This window comes from Schistocerca americana, chromosome 4 (assembly GCF_021461395.2).
Source record: "Schistocerca americana isolate TAMUIC-IGC-003095 chromosome 4, iqSchAmer2.1, whole genome shotgun sequence".
NCBI lineage: Eukaryota > Metazoa > Arthropoda > Insecta > Orthoptera > Acrididae > Schistocerca > Schistocerca americana.
The window spans coordinates 274369910-274393836 of record NC_060122.1 but is presented as its reverse complement, the minus strand read 5'-3'; the positions used below and the strand labels follow the sequence as shown (position 1 = coordinate 274393836).

At 36.5% G+C, this 23927-nt stretch overlaps 1 protein-coding gene across 2 annotated transcripts in view; it reads left to right on the top strand.

The window, feature by feature from the left end:
- The window catches only part of LOC124613939 (2-amino-3-ketobutyrate coenzyme A ligase, mitochondrial), a 50135-nt gene extending 28512 nt beyond the window's left edge, over nt 1-21623 (top strand). For both annotated transcript variants that reach the window (XM_047142691.1, XM_047142692.1), the window contains exons 6-9: nt 4835-5018; nt 11477-11669; nt 17842-18019; nt 21263-21623. In XM_047142691.1, coding sequence (XP_046998647.1) covers nt 4835-5018; nt 11477-11669; nt 17842-18019; nt 21263-21420 — 713 coding nt within the window. In that variant the 3' untranslated portion in view covers nt 21421-21623. The remainder of the gene's footprint in view (nt 1-4834; nt 5019-11476; nt 11670-17841; nt 18020-21262) is intronic.
- Nucleotides 21624-23927: the final 2304 nt, after the last annotated feature.

Below are 23927 nucleotides of genomic sequence, written 5' to 3'. Positions count from 1 at the left end.
TTTACACATCAATAATCCCTTGCTGAGCCCACTCTTCATTTCGTCCTTGGGAATGTCAACCGGATCTCTACATGACACAATACCTTTGCTAAAGTTCAGGGTGTTATGGAGCTTCATTTCTATGGCATATTCCCCAAGGCACTTAGCTTTCTGGAAGTCAGTAACTAATTGGGTACTAGCAGTTTCAACCAGCAGTGCCATTATGCAATTAGTTGACTGATTTCAGTGTACCTGGGATGCCCTCTAAACCTTTTTGAATGTAAAAAATTGAAACCTTGTTATAGCTGCCCTCTTTTTGCTTCACAGTCGAAAACACCTTCTGACTGGCAGCATGCAATCCATTACTATTCAATGACAAATTCTGTGTAACCCCTGAATCCAGAGGACTGGCTACACAAGCCCTCATATTTGATTTGGTGTTAGTACCTACCAGTGGCCCACCCTTTCTGATGGAAGGAGAAGGAGATTATTTTGAAGGCTCCATTTTGGTCCCACAAGCAGCTGGGGTAAATAAAAAGTCCACTTAGACAGAGCCCTGCATACCTAGGTAAGCCTTACACAGCTGAGGTGCAGCAGGATCCCAAGAGACTGCCTGCTAATGACTGTTCCACCTCAAGAGTCAAGAATCTTATCAACATAAAGCACATCTTGAAATTGAGGGTTTTGTTTATAGAGATTTTTAACATCCTTGGTATGTTAACACAAGAACAATGTCATCTGAGTATTAATGCATAACTATAAGCATTGATGCTTTTCATACAGAGCCAGAATGTGGTAGAAACATTTTACAATATAATTTATATAAATAGTATTTTAGCAACTGTAAATTGTTGCAGCTATTATTTGAGAGTGGCATAATACCCAAAAATTATAATTGTATGCAATTAAATTTAATAATAAACTAAGCAGAATGCATTATCGTTTCAAAAAAGTGATTCTTTCTTTGCATATGTTCTAATAGAGAGAATGTTGCTGAAAAAGCAATGTCTAATAATAATTTTAAAAAAACAGTTGAAAAAAATCAGAAGTTTGTGAAGAGAAACCTTTGTGGCAGTATGGCATTCCACATTGAAATGTCTTGATGTGGTTGACACTAATACTTTTCTAAGCCTTTATAATGCATGAAATTTCGATGATGAAATTGAGATGACAAATGCATGTGCAACTGTTCAACAAGAGTAAGAGTTAGTAAATAAAAATTGGATTTTGTAGCTTGTATCATATCATACAAAATTCATCATGTTTTTTTGACACATCACACAAAAAAATATTTCCTGCATTTCAGACATTGTTCCAGATGATTTAATTGAAACATCTATTCCAACTTGTAGAATACTAAATATCTAACAAGGAGCTCAGAAAACTTTCACACAAGTATAAAGAATGTGTTCTTTATCTGGTTATTCTATATGTACATCTACATCTGTACCCTGCAAACCACTGAGAGTTGCATGACAGAGTGTACATACATTCCATTGTACCACTTATTATGGTTTCTCCGTATTCCATTCACATATGAGGCACATGAAGAATGATTATTTTAATTCCTCTGCACATGCAGTGATTATTCTAATCTTATCTTCATGATCCCTATGTGTGTGATATGTAGGGGATTGTAGTATACTCCTAGAGTCATCATGTACAGCTGGTTCTCGAAACTTTGTAAATAGTCTTTCTCGGGATAGTCTTTCAGTTCAGATTCTTCAGTATCTCTGGGACACTCTCCTACAGATCAAATAAACCTGTGACCATTTGTGCTGTCCTTCTGTATATAAATTTAATATCCCCTGATAGACCTAACACTGGAGCAATATTCTAGAACCAGTTGCGAAGATATTTGTAAGCAATCACCTTTGTAGGCTGATTGCACTTCCCAAATATTTTACCAATAAACTGAAGTCAACCACCTACATTACCCATGACTGAACCTATGTGATCATTCCATTTCAAAAGTGCTACAACCAGATATTTGTATCAGTTGGGCAATTCCAACAGTGTCTCATTAATATTATAGTCATAAGCTACTACATGTTTTTCATTTTTTGATGTGCACCGTTTTACATTTCTGAACACTTAAAGCAAGTTGACAATCTTTGTACCACGCTGAATGTTATCGAAATCTGAATTAATATTTATGCAGCTTCTTTCAGAAAGTAGTTCAGCATAAATAACTGTACCATCTGCAGAAACTCTGAGGTTACTATAAATATTGTCTGCAGTGTGATTATTATATACAACATGCGTAGCAAGAGTATCAACACACTTCCCTGGGGCACACCTGAAGTTATTTCTAAATCCAACAATGACTCTCTATCCAAGATAACATGCTGCATTGCATGCTACCAAAAAGTCCACAGTCCCGTTGCAAATTTCACTTGATACCCCTTATGATCAAACTGTTGAAAATAAACATAAATGTGGTACTGAGTCAAATGCTTTTTGGAACTCAAGAAGTACTGCATATACCTGATTGCCTTGATTCAAAGCTTTCAGTATGCCATGTGAGAAAAGTGTGGGTTGGGTTTCACATGATCAATGTTTTCAAAATCCATGCTGGTTGGCATCAAGGAGGTTATTCTGTTCAAGACATTTCATTACATCTGAGCTCAGAATATGTTCTAGGAGTCTGCAACAAATTGAAGTCAAGAATATTGGAAGGTAGTTTTGTGGATCAGTTCTACTACCCTTCTTGTTGATGGTTGTGGCCTGTGCCTTTTTCCAAGAAATAGGCATGGTACTTTTGTTTGAGGGATCTACAATAGAGCATAGTTAGAAGAGGGGCTAACTCAGCCACAAATTCAGTATGGAATCTGACACGGATTCCATCAGGGCCTGGAGCTTCATTCAATTTTAACAATTTCAGCTGTTTCTCAGCACCAGTGACATTAATACTTATTTCACTCATCTTTTCGGTGGTAGAAGGATTAAATTGGGGCATTTCTCCTGGGTTTTCCTTTGTAAAGCAATGTTTGAAAATTAAGTTAAGCATTTCATCTTTTGTTTTGTTATCCTCAATTTCAGTTCCTGTCTCATTCCCTAGGGACTGGACACTAACTTTGGTGTCAATAACAGCCTTTAAATATGACCAGAGTTTCTTTGGGTCCTGTGAAAACTCATTTGACAATATTCTGTTATGGTAATGATTGAAGGCATCATGCCTTGCTCTCTTGACGGCCAAATGTGTTTCATTCAGCATCTCTCTGTCTATTGCCCTACATTTTGTTTTACACCTATTATGCAGTAGTCTCTGTTTCTTTAGAAGTCTCTTTTCTGTGACTGTATACAGTGGAGGTTCCCTCCATTATGGATTGTTCTACTGGGTACATATCTATTCAGTATGTGATCAACTATTCTTTTAAACTTCAGCCATAGTTCCTCTACATGCTCCTCCCCTGTGCTGAAAGTCTCAAGTTCCTCATTGAGATATGATACTATTGGTTTTTTTATCCAGTTGACTGAACATATATATTTTGTACTTTAGTAATCATTGTCGCCACAACTGCGTCATGGCCACTGATACCAGTTTCGATGTGGACATTCTCAAAGAGGCCAGGTCTATTTTTTCCCATTGTATCCGATATCTTTCCATCATGAGTGGTTTCCTAACTATCTGTTCTATGAAGCTTTTAGAGAAGGCATTTAGTAAAGTTTCATAGGATGTCTTATCATGCTCACCACTAACAAAACTGTAACTTTCTCAATTAATTGTTGGATGCTTAAAGTCTCCATTGAGGGTTGCAATATGATAGGAGAACTGAGTTTTTCTCTAAAGTTTTCATTTACATCAGAAGATGAGTCTGGTGGATGATAGAAGGATACAGTTATCATTTTATACTGAGTCTTGCCCAAACAATCTCACACGCAGCTTCAATTTCCATCTTGATGGATTTGATTTTCTTGTGTCCTGCAACAAACACACCACCTCCATTTTCCATTTGCCTAGCCTTTCAATATACACTTAAATTCCTTAAATTCTCCCCAAAAATCTCACTGCTGTCAATTTTGGGTTTCAGTTAGCTTTCTGTACCAAGTATTAAATGAGCTCCACTGCTTTTCATTAGTGCATCGAACTCCAGCACTTTGTTGCAAATACTTTGGCAGTTTACCTTTAGGATTTTAATACTTTTGCCTGTGGGAGGCATTTCTTTTGATCTTACACAGATACTCCTGGTTTTCCTACAGCTATTGTTATCTGGATTGGATGGAGAGCCACCGAATCTAAAAACCCTTGTGTGCACACCTCACACTATCAGCAAACTGAGCAGCAGCTTCTCATATGTAGTGCACATCTGACCTATTTAGGGGGACCCTAAAGTTCTCAACTCTATGGCACAAGTCCAGGAAGTCGCAGCCTATCTTGTCTCAGAACCTTTGAAGTCTCTGATGGAGTCACTGCACTCGACTCAGAACCAGACCCATTATACACCATATTCATTCTTGGCACCACATTTTACAGCACTATTTGGTATGAATCTTATTTCATGAGTTACAGCTGCTCATGGTGACAAATTTATTTAATCTTATTGTATTAATTCATATTTTTTCCTCTCGTACTCTTGCACAATACTGTAAGACATGCCAATAATATAAGAAACAATGATAGTATTACCAACAGCAGGCACTGTGGAAATATGGAACAATCTGAAGTTGTTATAGCATGAATAAAGTAAGTTAATCATGAAGGAATTTAGGAGTACCTAATGAACATTGTTATTTATGTGCTACTGTTAAATTACAATGGTTTTAGGAAAGGTTAATAGGAATAAACTAACAGCTTTAAATTGGTAAATATCACAAATACTTCTTGCAGTCTCAAAGTATTTTTTTATGCCAGATTTGGAAGAAAATCTGAAGAAAGTCAGTGATGCTAGACTGAAAGTGATTGCCACTGATGGTGTATTTTCAATGGATGGCAATGTTGCTCCTTTGCCAGATATATGCAAACTGGCACAAAAGTATGGGGCTCTCACATTTGTGGATGAGTGTCATGCAACAGGATTTTTTGGGAAAACAGGAAGGTATAGTGTAATATATTTACTACATTTTAAACTGTACTGTCTTGTATTAACATTAATGGTAATTATCTTTTTTGTCTGCTTCTAAAAATGCAAAGCTTCAATAGAAAAGCTTTTTAATCATAGTATCATTTTGTTGTTTCCACTTTAGCTTATTTTCCATGTGAACAATGACAACTTTTATACACTGGATTTCTCTTAGTGTGTGACTATTAATGTCTACTTACGGTTCGTGAAGATCCTTGATATTTTTTTAGGATTCCATAATATGTATTAAATGGTTTGTCATTGGATTGGTTATAGTCCTGTTCCATTAACATTTTGGTTTAGTTAACTGAGTTGGGCCCTGTTTAATACACTAGTGTTAATACCTAGCATTGAAGGTGGTTCAGCGAACACTCTGCCGGACACTTAATTGTATACTACAGGGTAATCATTTATCAAGATCATGAATAATAACACTTCAAATAACAAGTTGTAAGTTTTGTTTTTCTGGTGTAGTCTATTAATATGCTCCTGTGCATTCTATAAGGAAAAAAGATGAGATTAACACCCTCATTTAAAAAAGTGTGATGTTATTCTAACACAAACCACTTAAAAAATACTGGGTTCACATAAGTAACCATTCCAGTCTTATTTTAAATTATGTCGCAGTTGGTAGCATATTTGTTAGGAAAAAGAATTAAGTGATTGCAAGAAGTGAAGGAGTTGTTCTTCATCATGAATTCAGAACAGAAAGCTATCATCAATAAATATGTACCACACCAGAGGTCCTAGTTTCAGGCTGTTGAGGAACATCTCTTCCATTTGACCCATGGAAAGGATGACACAGACATAACTAAACTTGTTTGTTCATAGGTTTGGCCCTCTAAAGTGAAGCAGTTATGGGAAGAATGAAGTTGACTAGTGTGACAATTATAATTTTTTTGGGAGACTTTCAATTGGGCTTTGGGAAAGGTTTATACTTTTTGATGTCCATGCTGGAAGCATTTGGGATTTTACTTCTCTCAAGTAAGTTCTGGTCAGGTATTTTTTTCCCCTTCTAATTCTAAAGATATCCACAAACCGGATCGAAGTGAATTTTTTGCTTGGAACCCTTGGAATTTGAGAAATGTTTGCCTAGTGTTCAAATGAAGGTTCTAGTTTTTGTTATAATGCTATTTAACAAATTACAGACAGATATAAATGAAGAAACTGAGAATTTTTAGAGTTCTAAGGGAAAAGTAAAATAAATATTATCATACACTTCTTTTGTAAGTGATCACACTGTCTAGATCCAAGAATTGCAGTTTACTATTAGCTGTGTAATAGGTAACAATGTCAACTGTAAGCTGGTCTTTATTTTCATAACATGTAGGAAACTGGTGTTATGAGTTTAGTCACATAAACATTAAGCAAGCAGTAGTTGCTGTTACCTAGTGTAGCTGAGTAAGTACTAACTTCTTTCCCTGTTAGTTTTACTCTGTTCTATGAAGCCTGGGTAAGCACAAAGTGTATAAAACAGATTGGTGATGATTAATTGTTAATATAGTATTTATCTGCAATATTTGTTTCTTCTAATAGTCAATCTGTTCCTGGCCTCTTTCCTCTTCATGAAGGATCTCCTTCATAAATAAAAGGATGAAAGATCCACTTCTGAAAGGATCTAATAGTCAGTCCATTCCTGGCCTCTTACCTCTTTGTGAAGGATCTTCTTCAAGTTGGGTTATACAAAACACAAATAAATAAATGAAAGGACAAAAGGTCCACTTCTGAAAAGACCTACAGAAGCAGTTGGAGGACCACAAGCAGCAACATTCAGCTGATGTGTAAACTCATTTATAAGCAACCTTCTTCCTTCATTGATGAGTCTCTCATGACTGTTCTTATGGAATGGTACGGTTGATTAAATCTGTTTGTTTCTGCCTAAGAATTAGTGATACAGCAGAAGTGTCTTGCAGGACTATAATTCGCAGTTGTGGTTACAAGAATTTTGTGCAAGTGGAAGTTATGAGTGTAAAAACATAAGACAGAGGTAAACAGAAGTGATTTTTAGGAGTCTCTAAAATAGTGGGTAATATTTTAGTTTGTAAACACCATGATGATGGCAAGGTGAGTCTTGAATATGTAAAGTTACTGACCTTGTTATACTGTGCTGTTCTTCAGTAATGCTGAAATTTTGAAGTCTCATTATCTGAAACTGGTTGGAGTTGTAACTCAATAGTTTAACAATGGACATGCCACTTGTGATTTAAAATTGAGATTATTTCACATTTATTAGTGCAAACATCCATAATGATAATGGTCAGCTTCTTCTATCAACTATTTTTGTAGTTCAAATGAACCAAGTTATCAACTACACTGGATGAACTCTAAACAGTGGTAGATTCATTAGTACACATTCCTACAGTGAAGTCATCGCTCTTGTCTCTACAAATGATAGATTTTCACAAAATGCCATCTGAAAGAAAACTGAGTCATAAGCAGCTCTCAGAGTGAGCCACTGGAGCTTTACTGACACATTAACACATAGAAGTTATATGGACATTTATAGCTGGACTATTGAAATAAGTTCTGAGAACATTTACCTTTACTGATTGTAACATAAAAGTCTCCACATATTAGTGATCTTGAGATTAAAATGTTTATTGACAAGTGCAAACCATCAATTTTTACACTGAGACACTAACATAAAGATTGCTAATAGTGGACTCTGACACAGAGGTTTTAGGAGGATTATTGTTAGGTGCAGACTGCCAGACTTATTACCCAGTTGTTGTACTTACAGACAAGTGCATCAAATTTAGTGAAATCTGTAAAAACATAGTTCTATAAAAGGAATAATGTCAAAATTAGTGGCAATGACATTACAGAAAACAAAGTAATAATTTCTTTTATCCATGTGATAGATAAGTGGACAATTAACATAGTGATTATACAATTTTATTCATACCTTGTGCAGTACTGCAGGGATTTATTGAGCTTCATGTAATTTTTCAGGTTTGTAATTCTTTCAATTTGCTTAATTTTTTAAATTAATACATTATTTTCATAACCAAAGGTATTTTATAGTTCAGAAAAATGAGGGAAACGAAATTATAACATCAGTTCTCAGAATTAAACACACCTAGAGGTCCAATTAACAAAAATATTTTGTGTATGTCAGAAACTTAATTATGAATAACTTTTTAACAAATGAGTTTTCATACAAAGAAGAATGTTTACTGAAAGAGTGAAATCAGGGCTTTCAAATAAGCTATGTCCTTTTGAAAGCAAATAATTATTAGCTCATAATATTTTTCTGAGCACTGATTTCTGAACATGTTAAGTTAAAGATTTCTTTTAAAAGAATATTTTTACTGAAAAACTAATTATACTAGTGACATTAGCAGAATTCAAAGAAACTCATCAATAATGAACTTTACTGAAATATCAGCTAGACTCTTCTTAGGTCTTCAACCATCAGGTTGGTTAGCCACAGCTCACCATGCTTTTCTGTCTTCTGTGTGCCTCGTGTGTGTGGTATAGGTGATGTAGCTGGTATCTCCATGATATCATTGAATTATTCCTCTTTCTTGTGTTCTGCCCTTCAGTAATACTTTTAATGACACCATCATACCTCAGCAGATGGCTGACCCTTGTGTTCCCTCTGTATTGGATGAGCTTCAAGACACATGGGATCTCTTTGTCCACTCTGTGGAGCACCTCTTCATTTGATATCTTGTGTACCCTAGCATTCTGTGTCAGCAGCACATCTTGGAAGCTATTATTCTGAATTTCTCTGCTTCTCCAAGCATCCATGTTCCACTTTAATGCACCAACACACTCCAAATGAACATCTTTATGAGGTTTATCCTGAGATGTTTGTCTATGCAGCTGGACATATAAAGGTTTCTTCTCTTGTTAAAAGCAGATATTTCCTGGTGGATTTGGCTAATAATATCCTTCTTCAACCATCCATGTGACATATATTGTCCAGTCACATTAATGTGACTAACTGTCCAAAGCCTGATTAACCATCTTTGGCAGCATGAGGCATGCTGCAAGAGAGTCAGTAAGGTTCTGGAAGGTATTGACAGGAATGTGGAGTGCCATGAAAAGTTGTATTACATTTATCAGATGAGCATCCATGGTGAGAACAGCCTGATTGAAGAGTTCTCACACATTCTTGTTTGGGTCTAAATCTGGGGAGTATGGTGGCTAGGGGAGTACAGTAACCTTCTCCTAGTACTCTTCAAACCATGCACATACACTGCAGGCTGTGTGATGTATTACGCTGCCCTGCTGGTAGTTGCAAGTGTGCCAAGGAGAAAAAACTGCATGGAGGGGTGGAAATGGCCCCCAAGATAGATGTATTGATCCACTGTGCTTTCCAGAATGATGAGATCACCCATCAATCTCATGAAAGCAAATTTCCAGACAATAAAACTCCTTCCTCTGTGTCATTAAAGCCAACACCCATGCGTCCAGTGGAGCATAACGTGCTTCATCGGAAAAGGCCGCCTGTCGCCACTCTTTGAATATCTGGATATCTGGTTACGATATGCAAATTTCAGCCTTCATCCCCAATGAACAGTAGCCACTAAAGGGGCATAAACCAGGCATACGCTGTGAAGGGCCACATGTAGCAATGCTCACTGAATGGTCATTGAGGAGACACTGTTGGTAGCTGCTTGGTTCATCTAGGCAGTCAGTTGCTCAGCAGTTGCACATCTATTTGCCCATGCACATCCCTGCAGCCATAGTTCATCCTTGTCATCTATGGCCCATGGTGCACCACAGTTGCCTCAGTTTTTGTTTACTACACACTAAGATTTTTGTTATAGATTTATTGATTTTCTTGTTATAGGAAGATCTGAAGGTCGTTGGCCACCATCTCTTCTAATTCTTCTGTATCTTCACTTAACACTGTGATATCATCACCAAATCTCAGCAAGTCTATTTTCTTACCATGGATTTTAGTTCCTCCCATGTCTCCTAGCTCTCTCTGATTTCATCTATTGCCCTCTGAATGTATTTACTGAACAAGACAGGAGAGAGTGTGAAGCTCTGTCTTACAACCTGCTCAATAGTAGCTTCTTCTTTATGTTCTCCACATCTTACTAGAGATACCTCTTCTCTAAACAGTCTCTTCATTAGTCGTGTGTCATTATACTTTATGCCACTGTCTTTCAGCATATCAGAAAGCTGTCACCAGTCTACCCTTTCAAATGCTTTTCTAAATCAACTAAGTTAATGTGTATGTCCTGGGCCTTCTTTCATCTTTTCTCAAGTATCAGTCATAAACTGAGTACTGGCTCTCATGTGCCAACACATTGCTTAGATTCAAATTCATTGCCCATGATTATCACTTCCATCCCACCTTCAGTCCTCTTTAGAATGGTAAAGGCCAAGATCTTGGAGGCATGTGTTACCAAACTGAGAGTCCTATATCATTCACATCTGTTGGCAGATGCTTTCTCTGATATTGGTACTGTTACAAATCTGTTACAAGTCTGTAGGGAGCTCCTCATTTTCATATATAACCTATATTAGAGGGAAGAGTTCTTCCTGTAGCTGTTCAAGAATAATACCAGTATAGAATAGAAAAGGAAAAAATAGTTATCCAAGGAGTAGAATTACAACAAATGGTTTTATTACACACTGCTGTGTTTCAAGTCCCAGCATGAATGTGGAGCTCAGGTTTGGTAGAATTAAAATTTGAGAAGTTGTTGGAGAGAGTATTTCATGTGTGTGTGACTAGTTCTCTATGGATATACCAAATTGCTGGTTTGTTTTAGAGGGAAGTGAGTGAAAGTATTCTTATAAAACGAATTTAGTGTTCATTTCTGACTTTTCAAAGTGAAAAAAGGCACTCAAATGTTTTCACAGTAATTACATCCTAAATTTTGCAATTGTCAGTTGGGACAATAGTCTGAACTGGCATATTTTAGTGTAGTATTTTTCTCATAATTTTTTGCAACTGTAGGCCTTTTTGAGCTTTTATTGGGGCTGCAAAATAGTGTAGTATTGAAGACCTTAGTTTGATCTGCTGGTTGATCTAAATGTCTGATAAAATGTAGATACCTGGAAAATTTCCCTCAAATCAGAGAAGTCACATTGGCTGAAAAGTTGCAGAAGGAGGGAATGTGAGTGCATAACAATTATTTTATTTTAACTTTATCTGTAGTGTTCTTTTTGTTTCAATATTGGTTACTGGGTGGCTTGCCTCATTATTGTTGCCTGTTTAAAATTTTTTGGCCTTTCATTTTTTTAATATGCTTATTTAACAGAGAGAAAGGAAATAAAGAAGCAAACACCTTGTGTTTGCAAAAATGTATGGTTAGTATGGTTTATTTTACAACAGCAAATCTGAAACACTATTTAACTTGAACAGTAAAAACTATTCTTCAAGTAACATTACATTAATCCTCATATAATGTCATAATTATCAATCATATTTTCAATTTTATCTGAAATTAAATAAAAAGTCTTCCTTTCAGGGGAACTGAGGAATTCTACGGCATGATGGGAGCAATAGACATTATCACATCTACACTGGGAAAGGCAGTCGGTGGAGCTGCAGGAGGATACACAACAGGTCCTAAGGAGTTGATTGATATCCTAAGACAGCGTAGCCGGCCGTACCTTTTTTCCAACTCAATGCCACCAGCTGTTGTTGGTGCTGCAATTAAGGTAATTAATTTTTCTGTATATACATTAGATGACTACAGGACTGATTCTTGTTAATGTGATAGACATACCAGGTAATAACATACATGACTATGACAATATCAAATAGGTGGGGGAGGGGGAGGTCATTATGGGTTGCACACAACTGTATCATTCAATAAGCTATGTGTGTCTCCAAATCTTTGCTACATTGTGAGCTTCTCAGGAAACTTATCCCGCTTAAGTCAGGTAAGTGATTAGTGAACCTGGGGCTCTTAAGCTGAGTTCTTTGTGATTGTCAGCTCTGTGCATAATTCATTGACCACAGTCAGGCATTGTGTTGGAACAACAGAAAATAGAAGCCCTCAATCTCAAAGTATCCTATGAGCCTATGGAGTGGATCGTAATATGTTGGGGTAATGTGTGAGTCACCATCTGTCCTTCCATTGTACAAGGTGGTGCACAAAAAGCCAGCCCTGAGCACTGCACTGCTCATTGTCACCTGCCAATTGTCATCTATTGTTTAGAAACTGTTGCTTGCATTAACTTACTAGTTATTTTTTTATCTGTTTGCTGTCATATCTGCCTTTGGTGGGCAACAATTTATGTGTAGTTGGTGAGCAGTTTCTACTGAGGAAGGGTTGTTCAGTTCTGTGGGATTTTATCTAAGTCAACTTTTCATTCCATAGTTGCTTGTAGGAATGCAATATTTTCCAATACAGCAAATAAAAACACTCCTAACATCATTGCTATTCTGTATGAGAGAAACACCATTCTCTCAACAAGCTCATGGAGAGCATCTGTCCAAAGGTGTATTAATAACAGTAACAGAAAACCAAGAGTTCGAGTCTCGGTCGGGCACACAGTTTTAATCTGCCAGGAAGTTTCATATCAGCGCACACTCCGATGCAGAGTGAAAATCTCATTCCAGTAGAGGACTCATTTGAAAAAGTGTTTTTAGTCCATATGCAAAAAGATATCCAATTTACATAATGTATCTTGCTATTGGCAAAGCATTTCAGAAATGTGATACTGTTATTAGAGAGAGCTATTTCCCATCAGGCTACACAAATCCTAAATGGAAAAGCTCTGACCAAGAAATATAACTTCATCAGACTCTCAAGTTCAGTAAGTATATTGCCTTGTGCAGAGACTTAGTGCCCATCGGCATTTAAGAAGTAAAAGAATAATAACAAAGTGGTAGAATGTTGTAAAGGAAATGAAAGGGTAACTGGTGAACTTAAGAAAAAAACTTTTACATGGATACTTAATTCATCAAATTTGTTTTAATACATAACTGATTTCATTTGCCTCAAGGCGACTGTGCCAATATAATGCTTTTAGAGGATTTGCTAAGATACTTGTAAATCAGAAAATGGTTTATGAAATGTACTGTGTTTCATGTTCCTATTCTACCATCATTCTGCAAATATAAATAAAGGCTGGAGTATTTCTGCTTATAACTGAAACATTTGTAATAACAACAAATATTGAAATTCTGTGGGTAGTAATTTGTTACTGAGTATTTTCTAATCTTGCCTCAATCAATCCTCCTCAATTTTCCTGGAGACATGTGAGTCTCAACTTTATGGTGGTGGTATGTAGTGGTTAGCACATCTACCTAATAAGCAAGAGGCCCAGGCTGAAGTCCCAGCCACAGCACAAATTTTAATTCATTGCTTCAGCTTCTATCCTTATTGAAGATGAAGTTGATGAGACTTATATGTCTCCAGGAAAATGTAATTCTATCAGATCAATAGATCATCTATGCTGAAGAGCTGAAGAAACTCGTACACCTGTCTAATATCGTGTAGGGTCCCCGTGAGCATGCAGAAGTGTTGCAATATGACATGGCATGGACTCAATTGATGTCTGAAGTAGTATTGGAGGGAATTGACATCATGAATCCTGCAGGGCTGTCCATAAATCCGTAAGAGTATGAGGAGGTGAAGATTTATTCTGACCAGTGCATTGCATGGCTTCCCTAATATGCTCAATATTGTTCACATCTGCGGAGTTTGGTGGCCAGCAGAAGTGTTTAAATTCAGAAGAGTGCTTGTGGAGCCACTCTGTAGCAATTCTGATATGTGAGATGTCGCATTGTCCTTTTGTAATTGCCCAAGTCCATCAGAATGCACAATGGACATGAAAGGATGCAGGTGATCAGACAGGATGCTTATGTACATGTCACCTATCAGTCATATCTAGACATATCAGGGGTCCCATATCACTCCAACTGCATAAGCTCCACACCATTACAGAGCCTCCATAAGCTTTAACATTTCCCTGCTGGCATGCAGGTTCTATGGATTCATGGGTTTGCTCCATACCCATACACGTCCATCCGCTTGATACAATTTGAAATGAGACTCATCCGACCAGGCAATATGTTTTCAGTCATCAACAGTCCAATGTCAGTGTTGACGGGCCCAGGCAAGGCATAAAGCTATAACACCACGTTAAAACTCACTTAAATCTTGATAACCTGCCATTGTAGCTGCAGTAACTGATCTAACGGCTGCACCAGCACCTGTTGTCTTATATAGCCGCCACTGACCACAGCACCATATTCTGCCTGTTTACATATCTCTGTATTTGAATACGCAAGCCTGTACCAGTTTCTTTGGTGTTTCAGTGTTTGCCTGATGTAGAGGCAATATTTCACCATTACATACAAAGCTGGGGTGCTATTCCAGTGTCAGAGAGCCTCAGAAATACTAGTGATTTAAAGAAGGGGAAAATGGGCTCAAGGTGTGAATTGGAGTTTGTGTTTGGGAGGGCATTGAACTAGGGTAGTCTGTACAGGTGTGGTAGCCACAGTGCTACAGTGGTGCAGTTGTCAGCATATCTACCTAGTAAGCAAGAGATCTGGGTCAAGTCCCAGCTGCTGCACAAATTTTAATTCACTGCTTCAGCTTTCACCCAATTCTTCTTTGGAAAATATCTATTGTCAGTTTTGATTTCCTTCTTTCGTTCCTGCTTTTAGCTGCTGCTTTCATATATTCCATAAATTTCAGATTATGAAGAAGAAAACATTATGTAGAACACTCATAAGGAATGAATAATACATTCATAATTTGAGAGCAATTTAGTGAAAAAGTACTTTTTGTATGATCTGATTCAATGTTCTCAATGAGCTTTTGTAACAAAGGCCAACGAAAAATTTTTTTTGAAGAACTTTTTTTACTTTGATAGCTGATCTTTATAGATATTTATAAGCTGAATCCAAATCTAACCTTAGTTTTTTTGTATCACCCATAGTTTTGAAGCAATATGCTTTTTATTATATAGTATAAAAATCCTACACTATACGGTAAGTGAGGAAATTAATGAAACGCTTTGTTACAACAGAAGCATAGTTTATATTTACAGTAAGCTACTTAAAACAATGATATGTGTTAATAGAGGTTTCACTTGTCAGCTGGAATTGGTTTGTATTTTCTTTCTGTTTTTTCCTTTGAAGCTTCTTTTTCTTTGATGAGTCACTTGCTGAACTTCTCGGTGAAGTGACCAACAGTAGTCTCCCATCGTGTTGGTATTCCAGCGGCCTTGGTAGCATTTTTCCATCACTTTAATGTCCTGGTGAAAACGCTCTCCTTGCTCCTGACTAACATCTCCCATATTGTCTGGGAAGTAATCAAGGTGGCTGTTTAAAAAGTGAACTTTCAGGCTCATTAAACAACCTAAAGTTTTAAACTTCTTTAACATTGTAGCTATAATAGAAACGTATTCTGGGTGTTTTTCATGTCCTAAGAACTTTGTTATGACTTGCTTGAATGACACCCATGCTTCTTTCTCACTTAAGGTCATTGTGAAGTCAGAGTTTATATCAATTTTCTAGTGTTAGGTCTGACAAAGATGACTTCTTTTAGTTTATTTTCTGAAAGGTGTGGAAACTTGTGGCAGAGATACTTAAAACATGGTCCATCTTTAGGCAAAGCCTTTACAAACTGTTTCATTAGGTCTAACTTTATATGTAGAGGTGGTAGGAGTACGTTTTAGGATCTACAAGGTTTTTGTGTAGGATGTTCTTCTCACCAGGTTTTAAAGACTACCTCACAGGCCAGTTCTTTCTGCATGATCCCTAGCTCTACTGTCCCATTCACACAAGAAACATGGAAATTTCCTGAAGCCACCTTGCTGGCCAAGGAGCATGCACGTTACTTTTGGATCACCACATATCATCCAACTATGAGCAGAATAGCCTATTTTATTTAGCACTATTTATAGGTTTTCATAGCTTTCTTTCATATGTACAGAATGTCCAACAGGTATAGAGTCATACATGTTACCATTGTGCAATAAAATAGCCTTTAAACTATCCAGTCTTCCTTTTTGTATTCAATACCAAACTCATTCATCAGACCAGGAATGTCTGAGCAGTACACTAAATCACCTTCTTGTTGAAAAAACTTTGAAAATTGCTGCTCTCTCTTTCTACACATGTATATGCTGCTTCCAACTGCCAATAAGTTCTTTTCTTTTAATCTAGAGTCAAGCAATTCAGCTTTTTCTATCGTTAAGCCCAGATCCCTAACCAAATCATTAAGCTCGGTCTGAGTAAGCAATTTGGGCTCTAGACTTTCTGTATTACAATGGAATGCATCATCATCTGGTTCATCTAAATCACATTGTACATCAGAAAATACTTCTGTTGGAATAGAATTTAAATCATCTGGTGGTTCAGGAACCGGAAAATCTACATCATGCTCTACTGGTCGGATGGCGGATGAAAGGTTAGGATAGCTTATTACCTTCTTGTTTTTCAAATTATGACCAGTAATATCAACACCACAAAAGTAGCAATCATCAGAATGATTTCTTGGCTCCCTCCATATCTTAGGAAAAGCAAATTTAAAGGCTTTTTTCTCCTTTTTGGACCATTTCCTCAGATCATACACATAACATACCTTATGCGGTGCCCAAGATTTTTCTTGATCACCAAGTTTAGATCTAAAGTATGACACATAAACCTTTTTCACAAAGTCTTTGATGTTTGTTTGGTGTTTTTTTAATCACAAATTCACCACAAATATAACAAAAACTGTCAGCAGAGTTTTTACAACCACAATTAGACATTGTGCTGAGCATATGTACAGGAAATGGGAAAGTGAGGTTAGGGTAACAGTAAACAAAACACTCTCTGTTAACAAAAAAATAGAATCAACCTGTTTTTGCCAGCAAATATTTTTCAGCAGTGCTACCAACGTCATCTACATTCATTACACCTCATTTTTAAATTATTTTAACTATATAAAAGCTCTTAAATTCTTTAAAAATCGCTTAATTTAATAAATATAACTGTAAAATGTGAAGAAATGGTGGGTAATACAGTTTATTAAGTATCATATTTGGATATCCCACCCTAAAAAACATAAGAATAAGGTATTTTCAGCAAAAAAGGTTTTCCATCATTGGCCTGTGTAATCCACGGATCTCCACAAAGTACTGCATGATTGTGTGTTTCCTGCTTGTGGATGCATGTATTTTCTTAAGAGCTAAAAACAAATAAACCATTTCAACAACACTTTGTTACTGAAAAAAACACAAATCATCAGAAGGCTCTTATGTAATACAAGTTGAGCAGTTTTTTCTGGCTACACAAAAGTAACTACACAGTTAAATTATTTCAGATTTCAGTTCAGAAAATAAAGGAATGGCAACCACTCACCTAGAGCAGATTGATGCATGGAACATAAAAACGCATAACAGAAAACAGTGTTCACACTAGCTTTCAAGAACTAGCTTTTTTTCTAGGAAAAGTGTACCTTTGCATACACAGCTATACAGACACCAAAATGCATACTTCTATTTCCACAAGTGAGTGGTTACCTTTTTCTTATTTTACATACTGCTCCACCTAGGAATTTCCATTATTGTTATTTCAGCTTCTTTTCTTCCTAAATTTTCTATTGTGTTTGTATTAATTTCCTTCTGACAACAATTAATAGCAATATTCTTATAATTTATTGTGTGCTGAATTATCTCACAGCTCATAGAACACTATAATGTAGCTAAAAATTAAATTCATTAGTTATCAATAATAATTGTAACACAGCAAACCATCCCTACGTTACTCAAATGTCAAGGAGTCTGTGACAATTTGTTATATAAGAAACTGAGCAAAACCTTTATTTCATAATGATATTAAGCTTTGAATGACAGCAGAAATAATCAAGGGCTTTTTATGTTTCAGGCACTGGATTTGCTTATCAATGACAGCTCATTCACTGAACGTATTCAGAAGAATACAGAGAGATTCCGTTCTGCAATGACTAAAGCAGGATTCACAATTGCTGGGGAGAATCATCCTATCTGCCCTGTCATGTTAGGTGATGCTAAACTTGCAACTATATTTGCAGAACAAATGTTGTGTACGTATTTTTATTATTAATAACAGAATATATGCATTTTTCCACAAATTCACATTGGAAGCAAAACATTTTTGAAATAAGCAGTACATCTAAAAGTGGAGCATATATAAATTGTATTTTCACCTGTTCAATTTGACTATCTGAGGACTTGAGAATAATCATCTTTCAAATCTATCTCCAATTTTATTGCTGAAAGATTTGATTTCCTTTATGCTTGAGAGCTTAAAGGTAGAAGGTAAAGTCATAAGCAAGACAGAGATTTCCTGAAAAACATTATGCAACAGCTAACAAGTGTGGAAAGCTAAGTGCATTATAGGTAGTATAAATGGGTGAAGGGGAAAATAGACATGTTAGAAGATAAAAGTTATAGAAAACTAAAAGGGAATGAAAAAAGAAATAGTTACTGAGAATAAATGCTGGGACCAAAGAATTTAAAGAACATAATTAATGTGTATTAAGGCCAGGGGGTAGTGAGAAACAAGGACATGTTGAAACACCTGTTCCCACTTGTGGAGTTCTGAGAAACTGTCATCTGGGGGAAGAATACAGATGGCACATGTGGTGAGGCAAGCACTGAGGTCATCACTGTTGTGTTGTAGACCATGCTCAAAACAGGATGTTTGTTAGCAGCATATACCCTCTGCCTATGTCTGTTCATCCTAGTCATTCCTTAATCTTTACTCCCCCCCCCCCCCCCCCCAAATTTAAGATGGCTTACAATTGAAACTAGTAGTAACATAATCAAGATATTTCAATAAGAAGCAAAAATTTTAATGCTATTCACACTGTTAAAATTTCAAGGCTGAGTTGTTCACAATTTTGTTACTACATGATGTCAGTGTTGGGAGAAATCAATCATGAGAATTTTTCAATCATTTTTGAACAAGCAAAGAATTCTCAGTGCTCTTAAGCAGTTTTCCAGAAAAGTAGTTGCTATCACTTCTGTCAAACTGTAGCAGTTGTCTGTCAATATTTGAGAGGTTTTTGCTTCTTTTTTTTTGTTTTTTTGGTTTTCAATCCAAAGACTGGTTTGATGCACCTCTCCATGTTAGTCCATCCTGTGCAAGCCTCATCTCCGCATAAGTACTACAACGTACATCCATTTCAGCTTGCTTACTTTATTCAAGTCGTGGTCTCTCTCTACAATTTTTACTCCTCACACTTCCTTCCAGTATCAAATTGACGTTTCCTTGATGATGACACAAGATGTGTCTTTTCAACTAATCATGTCAATTAGCCAAACTGTGCCATAAATTTCATTTTTCCTTAATTAGATTCAGTACGTCTGCATTTTTACTCAATTTACCCATCTAATTTTCAGCATTCTTCTGTAAGACCACATTTCAGTAGCTTCTGTTCTCTTCTTGTTGGAAGTGCTTATTGTCCATGTTTCACTTCCATACAAGGCTACACTCCTGACAAATATCTTCAAAAATAACTTCCTAACAACTAAACAGATATTAAATGTTACAGAATTTTCTTTTTCAGAAATGCTTATCTTGCTATTGCCAGTCTGAATTTTATACGCTCTCCACTTTGGCCATTGTCAGCTATTTTGCTGCCCAAATAGCACAATTCATCTACTACTTTTAGTGTTTCATTGCCTAATCCAAGTCCCTCAGCACTGCCTGATTGAATTCAACTACATTCCACGATCTTAATATTACTTTTGTTGGTGTTCTGCTATTTTCCCTTCTCTGCTATCTGATTCCAGCCCCCTTCACTTCCTTAACTCTCTCAATAACTTCTTTTATCTCTTCATACATTATTTCAATCTATTCAGTATCTGTGGAGCTTGTCAACATTGGCTTTGTGCATTCACTGTGATAATTCATTCACTATTCTGTTCATAATAACTTAACTGCATTCCTTATGCATTATTAGACCTACTCCTGCATTTCTCATATCTGATTTTATATTTGTAAATCAATGTTCACCTGACCAGAAATCTTGTCCTTCCAGTCAACGTATTTCAGTAATTCTCATTGTATCTAACTTCAGCCATTCCGTTTCCCCTTTATAAATTCTCTAACCTACCTACCCAAATAATGGGCACAATATTCCATGCTCTGACCTGGAGATGCAGCATCCTCCTGAGTAGTCCATACCCAGAGATCTGGATTGGTACTATTTTATCTGTAGAATATTTTTTCCAAGAGGATGCTCTCATAATTTATCTGAATAGTAGATTTGCTTGGCCTTGGCAACGTTTCCCTTTTGCTTTCATCTGTTTGAAGTACCAGCACAGCAAGGTCATGCTAGCTGATATTACAAGTCCAAATCAGGGAACCATCCAGACTGTTGCCCCTTCAACTACTGAAAAGGCTGGTGTCCCTCTCCAGTACCCATGGATTAGTCTGGCCTTTTTTGGTACATGGGGGAAGAAGTAAAAATGCCATCAAAATTTTTTCATCAAAATTGAGCACAGTTTATGTCCTATTGCTAAACATTATCACCTCCCACTCTCTTTACTTTTATGTCAGTACAAAGAACACCTGTTTTGTACTATATATTTATTTGTTTGTTTGTTTGTTTTGGAGACCCTCTGAGTAAGATTTAAACAGTGCATTTGAAAGGCCTCAAAACCTTCTGGATCAGACAGCTAGGTCTTCAGAGAAATTCCACTAACCACTGTTAAATTACCTTTGACTCTGCATGGCAGCACTGTTACATTAACATTATGAATTTCTGTATCTCTTAATGTAAAGAAACACAATTCATTTTCAGGGATTAATTATTAGCATAAAAGAAAGCTTTCATTTTACTGTTCATAATGAGACTGTAGAGTCCTGGCAGCGGCATATTTTAACAGAGTACATGGAAGTAAACTGTAGATTAGTATGTATGGGGCATGTATTAAGTTTTAGTAGTTGAAAATTGGTCACGTATGCCCTACATCACTAAAAGCAACAAGGCTCATTGATTAATGGTCACGTTAAATTTTTAGGGAAAAAATGTTGGTGTTTGATCAAAAAATTTTAAAATTTGATCCAGACTAATATACAAAGATCACTGTGTCTTAAGCTATTGCAGCTTCATCTTATATTAACATCATGCCTGAAAGATCTGGATCACTAGCTACAAATATAGGACACTGTTTCAGTGTCAGCAAGTGTTCTCAGAGCTAGGTAGCAAGACATGGCTTCAATTATTTCTGCAAGTAGAAATTTGTAGTTATTTTATGTTTGTAAGCTGTAGCTGCATTACTTATCTATAATTTCTAATCACTATGCTTGTTTGCAGGTAGAGGCATTTATGTGATTGGCTTCAGTTATCCTGTGGTGCCAAAAGACAAAGCCAGGATTCGAGTGCAGATATCTGCAGCACATACAAAAGATGAAATTGATAAAGCTGTGAATGCATTTGTTGACATTGGCAAGAAGCTGAATGTGATAAAATAAAATACTTCTCATAACATGATAAATATTAAATATGTATAACAGACTTGCCTCACTTATGAATTTGCAACACTTGTGAACAATCATCTGTTTTCATTTAAAGGACAGCCAATCATTTTACAACATTTACACTCTTAACAAACCTTGCTTGTTCCTGTGAGGTTATGCAGTTTTATAGTGGAATAAACATAATACATACTAGCACACTTTGTTGCAGTTATTGTATTTGACCATTAGTGGAAACTGTGGAAGTGATTATAAACACATCTTGGGGATGAAATGAGTTCATAAACATTTTGAAGACTTTATGCATGGCTCAAATGGTAAACACAACTAAAAGAGCACCAATAAGGTAAACATCAGTCTTAAACCACGTACTTACAGATACAGACAGGGAAAATTGTAATGTATTTATAAAAGGATAGTGAAATGGGAAATGCTTCACAACTGCTGAATATGTATGGGAATTGGATATACGTCCCAATCTCCTTCTGTCCCATCTCTCTGTCCATTTTCTCCTCCCCCTGTCTCCTCTTCCACTCTCTCTCTCTGACCTTGAGCCTTGTTTATTGTTATTGCAAACTAAACAATGATTGGGAAATGAAGCCACTTAAAATTTAATGGGAAAGTGGTTGGTCTCATTGGTATACAGAATATAAGAGAGACCGTACGAGCTGCAGTATATGTGTGGATAGCAGCTTCAGTGAAAGTATTTTGCATAGCTTTAATCTGCACATAGGTATGTAACGTTACAAGCAGCTGGTTTGCCTGCCACAAGACGGACTGTATCTGACAGGTTGGCTGTGGGCTGGTGTGAATGTTTGTTGGGGCAGCCAGCTGTCAGATAGGTGTGACAGGTGAGCTGAAGAGAAGGAAGCCATGAGGCTCAGTGGTCATCGGGATTTTTCCAGGCAGGATGAGGATTGTGTACCAGCGACATTGCCGTGGAGCAATCTAATATGGAAGGACCTGCGACTTGAAATGTTTTCACTAATATGATTTTAGTGTAAGTACATTAAAATTCATTATGAGTAGGGTAAAGAAAAACCAATGACAGTGTTGGAACCTTGACAGTGGGATGACCTCATAGAACAGAAATCTGTGCCTAAAACTTTAATAGTTGAAAAGTTATTGACATTATTACCAACACTGTTATAGTAAATTGTAACAACTGAATCCATCTCAAAAGTCACACTTGTGATATACCAGAGAAAAGAGAATAATGCCTGCAATGTAATGAACACATTGTTTTTCTAATTAAACAACTATAAAAATGTTATAAACAATGTGGATTATTTACATAAATAGTGCCACAACTATGATCTCCTCCACAGAGATACAAATGATCTTGTCAGCATTAGGTTCTTTCCTTAATATTCCCATAACATTCAACATGTATTGACTTGTGCTTGTGATTTATGAAATAGGTCAAGTTCGTGTTTTGACTAGAGTGGTGAATGTGGTGATTTATGTGTTTGTGATTTGTTTAAAATTGTTAAAAAAATGTGTAAATAAGCATGTTAAAAAATTGTAAAATGACTTCTAAGATTTTTATACATTTTATCATAAGTAATTATATGAAATTGTTCTGAAAATTATGAATGGTGTTTGGGATGAAAAAATTTGCATTAAATGAGCATGCAGGGCAGAGCTTGTGGCCTTTCACCTGTAGTTTGTGTGTGGAGTGTTAGTGAGATATTTCATCTGGAGCTAGTAATGCTATGGGTGGTGTGTATGATGTGAATGTTATTTTTGTACACTGGACTTGTGTGTTGGGATTTAACACATGTTGCTAGGTATAATGCTACATCTGCGCAAAGTAATACCAATATTTGCACTGGCAATAGACACTGTTCAGTTATTCAATGAGTTATTTGTTTGTTACCATCATTTGCATACATTATGCTTCTCTAAAAAATAATTAAAAGGATTTATAAAAAACTTAAAATCATTCTGTTTCAAGCAATGTCATTATCCTTCGAGATTTTGATCAACAGATTGAACCTCATTACATCCTTTACTAAATTATTTGTTAATGTCTTACTGCTAATTTAAGGCTTTGGTATTAACATTATGATGTTGTGTTGTTGGGATAATGAGTGACAGTGTTTGGCTACCTCCTATTGATGTTAGCCTGCCATGCTCCAAGTTAATGGCCATACACTGCCTGCACCATGGGGACCAGGAGAAAGCATCATAATTGGATTGGATCATCCTGGACTAGACTGTATTTTAATTCTGTTATATTTCAGATTGGTTGTCCCAGTATCCCAGCTGTAGTAATGAGCAGTTAGCATACGGGCTCACGAGTTTCTGTGTAGTGCGGCTGTGGTAAAAGCAGCAGCAGCAACAATAGAGCACTTTGTGCAGACAATACGCATAATAGATGTGTTAGTAACAGCAGCAGCAGACAACATCAACACAGTACTTTGCCAGTACAGCAGCCCATGAGGACAGTCACCAAGCAGCATAGGCAGTGGCTTGACAGGGTCGCATGTTGGCAACATTAC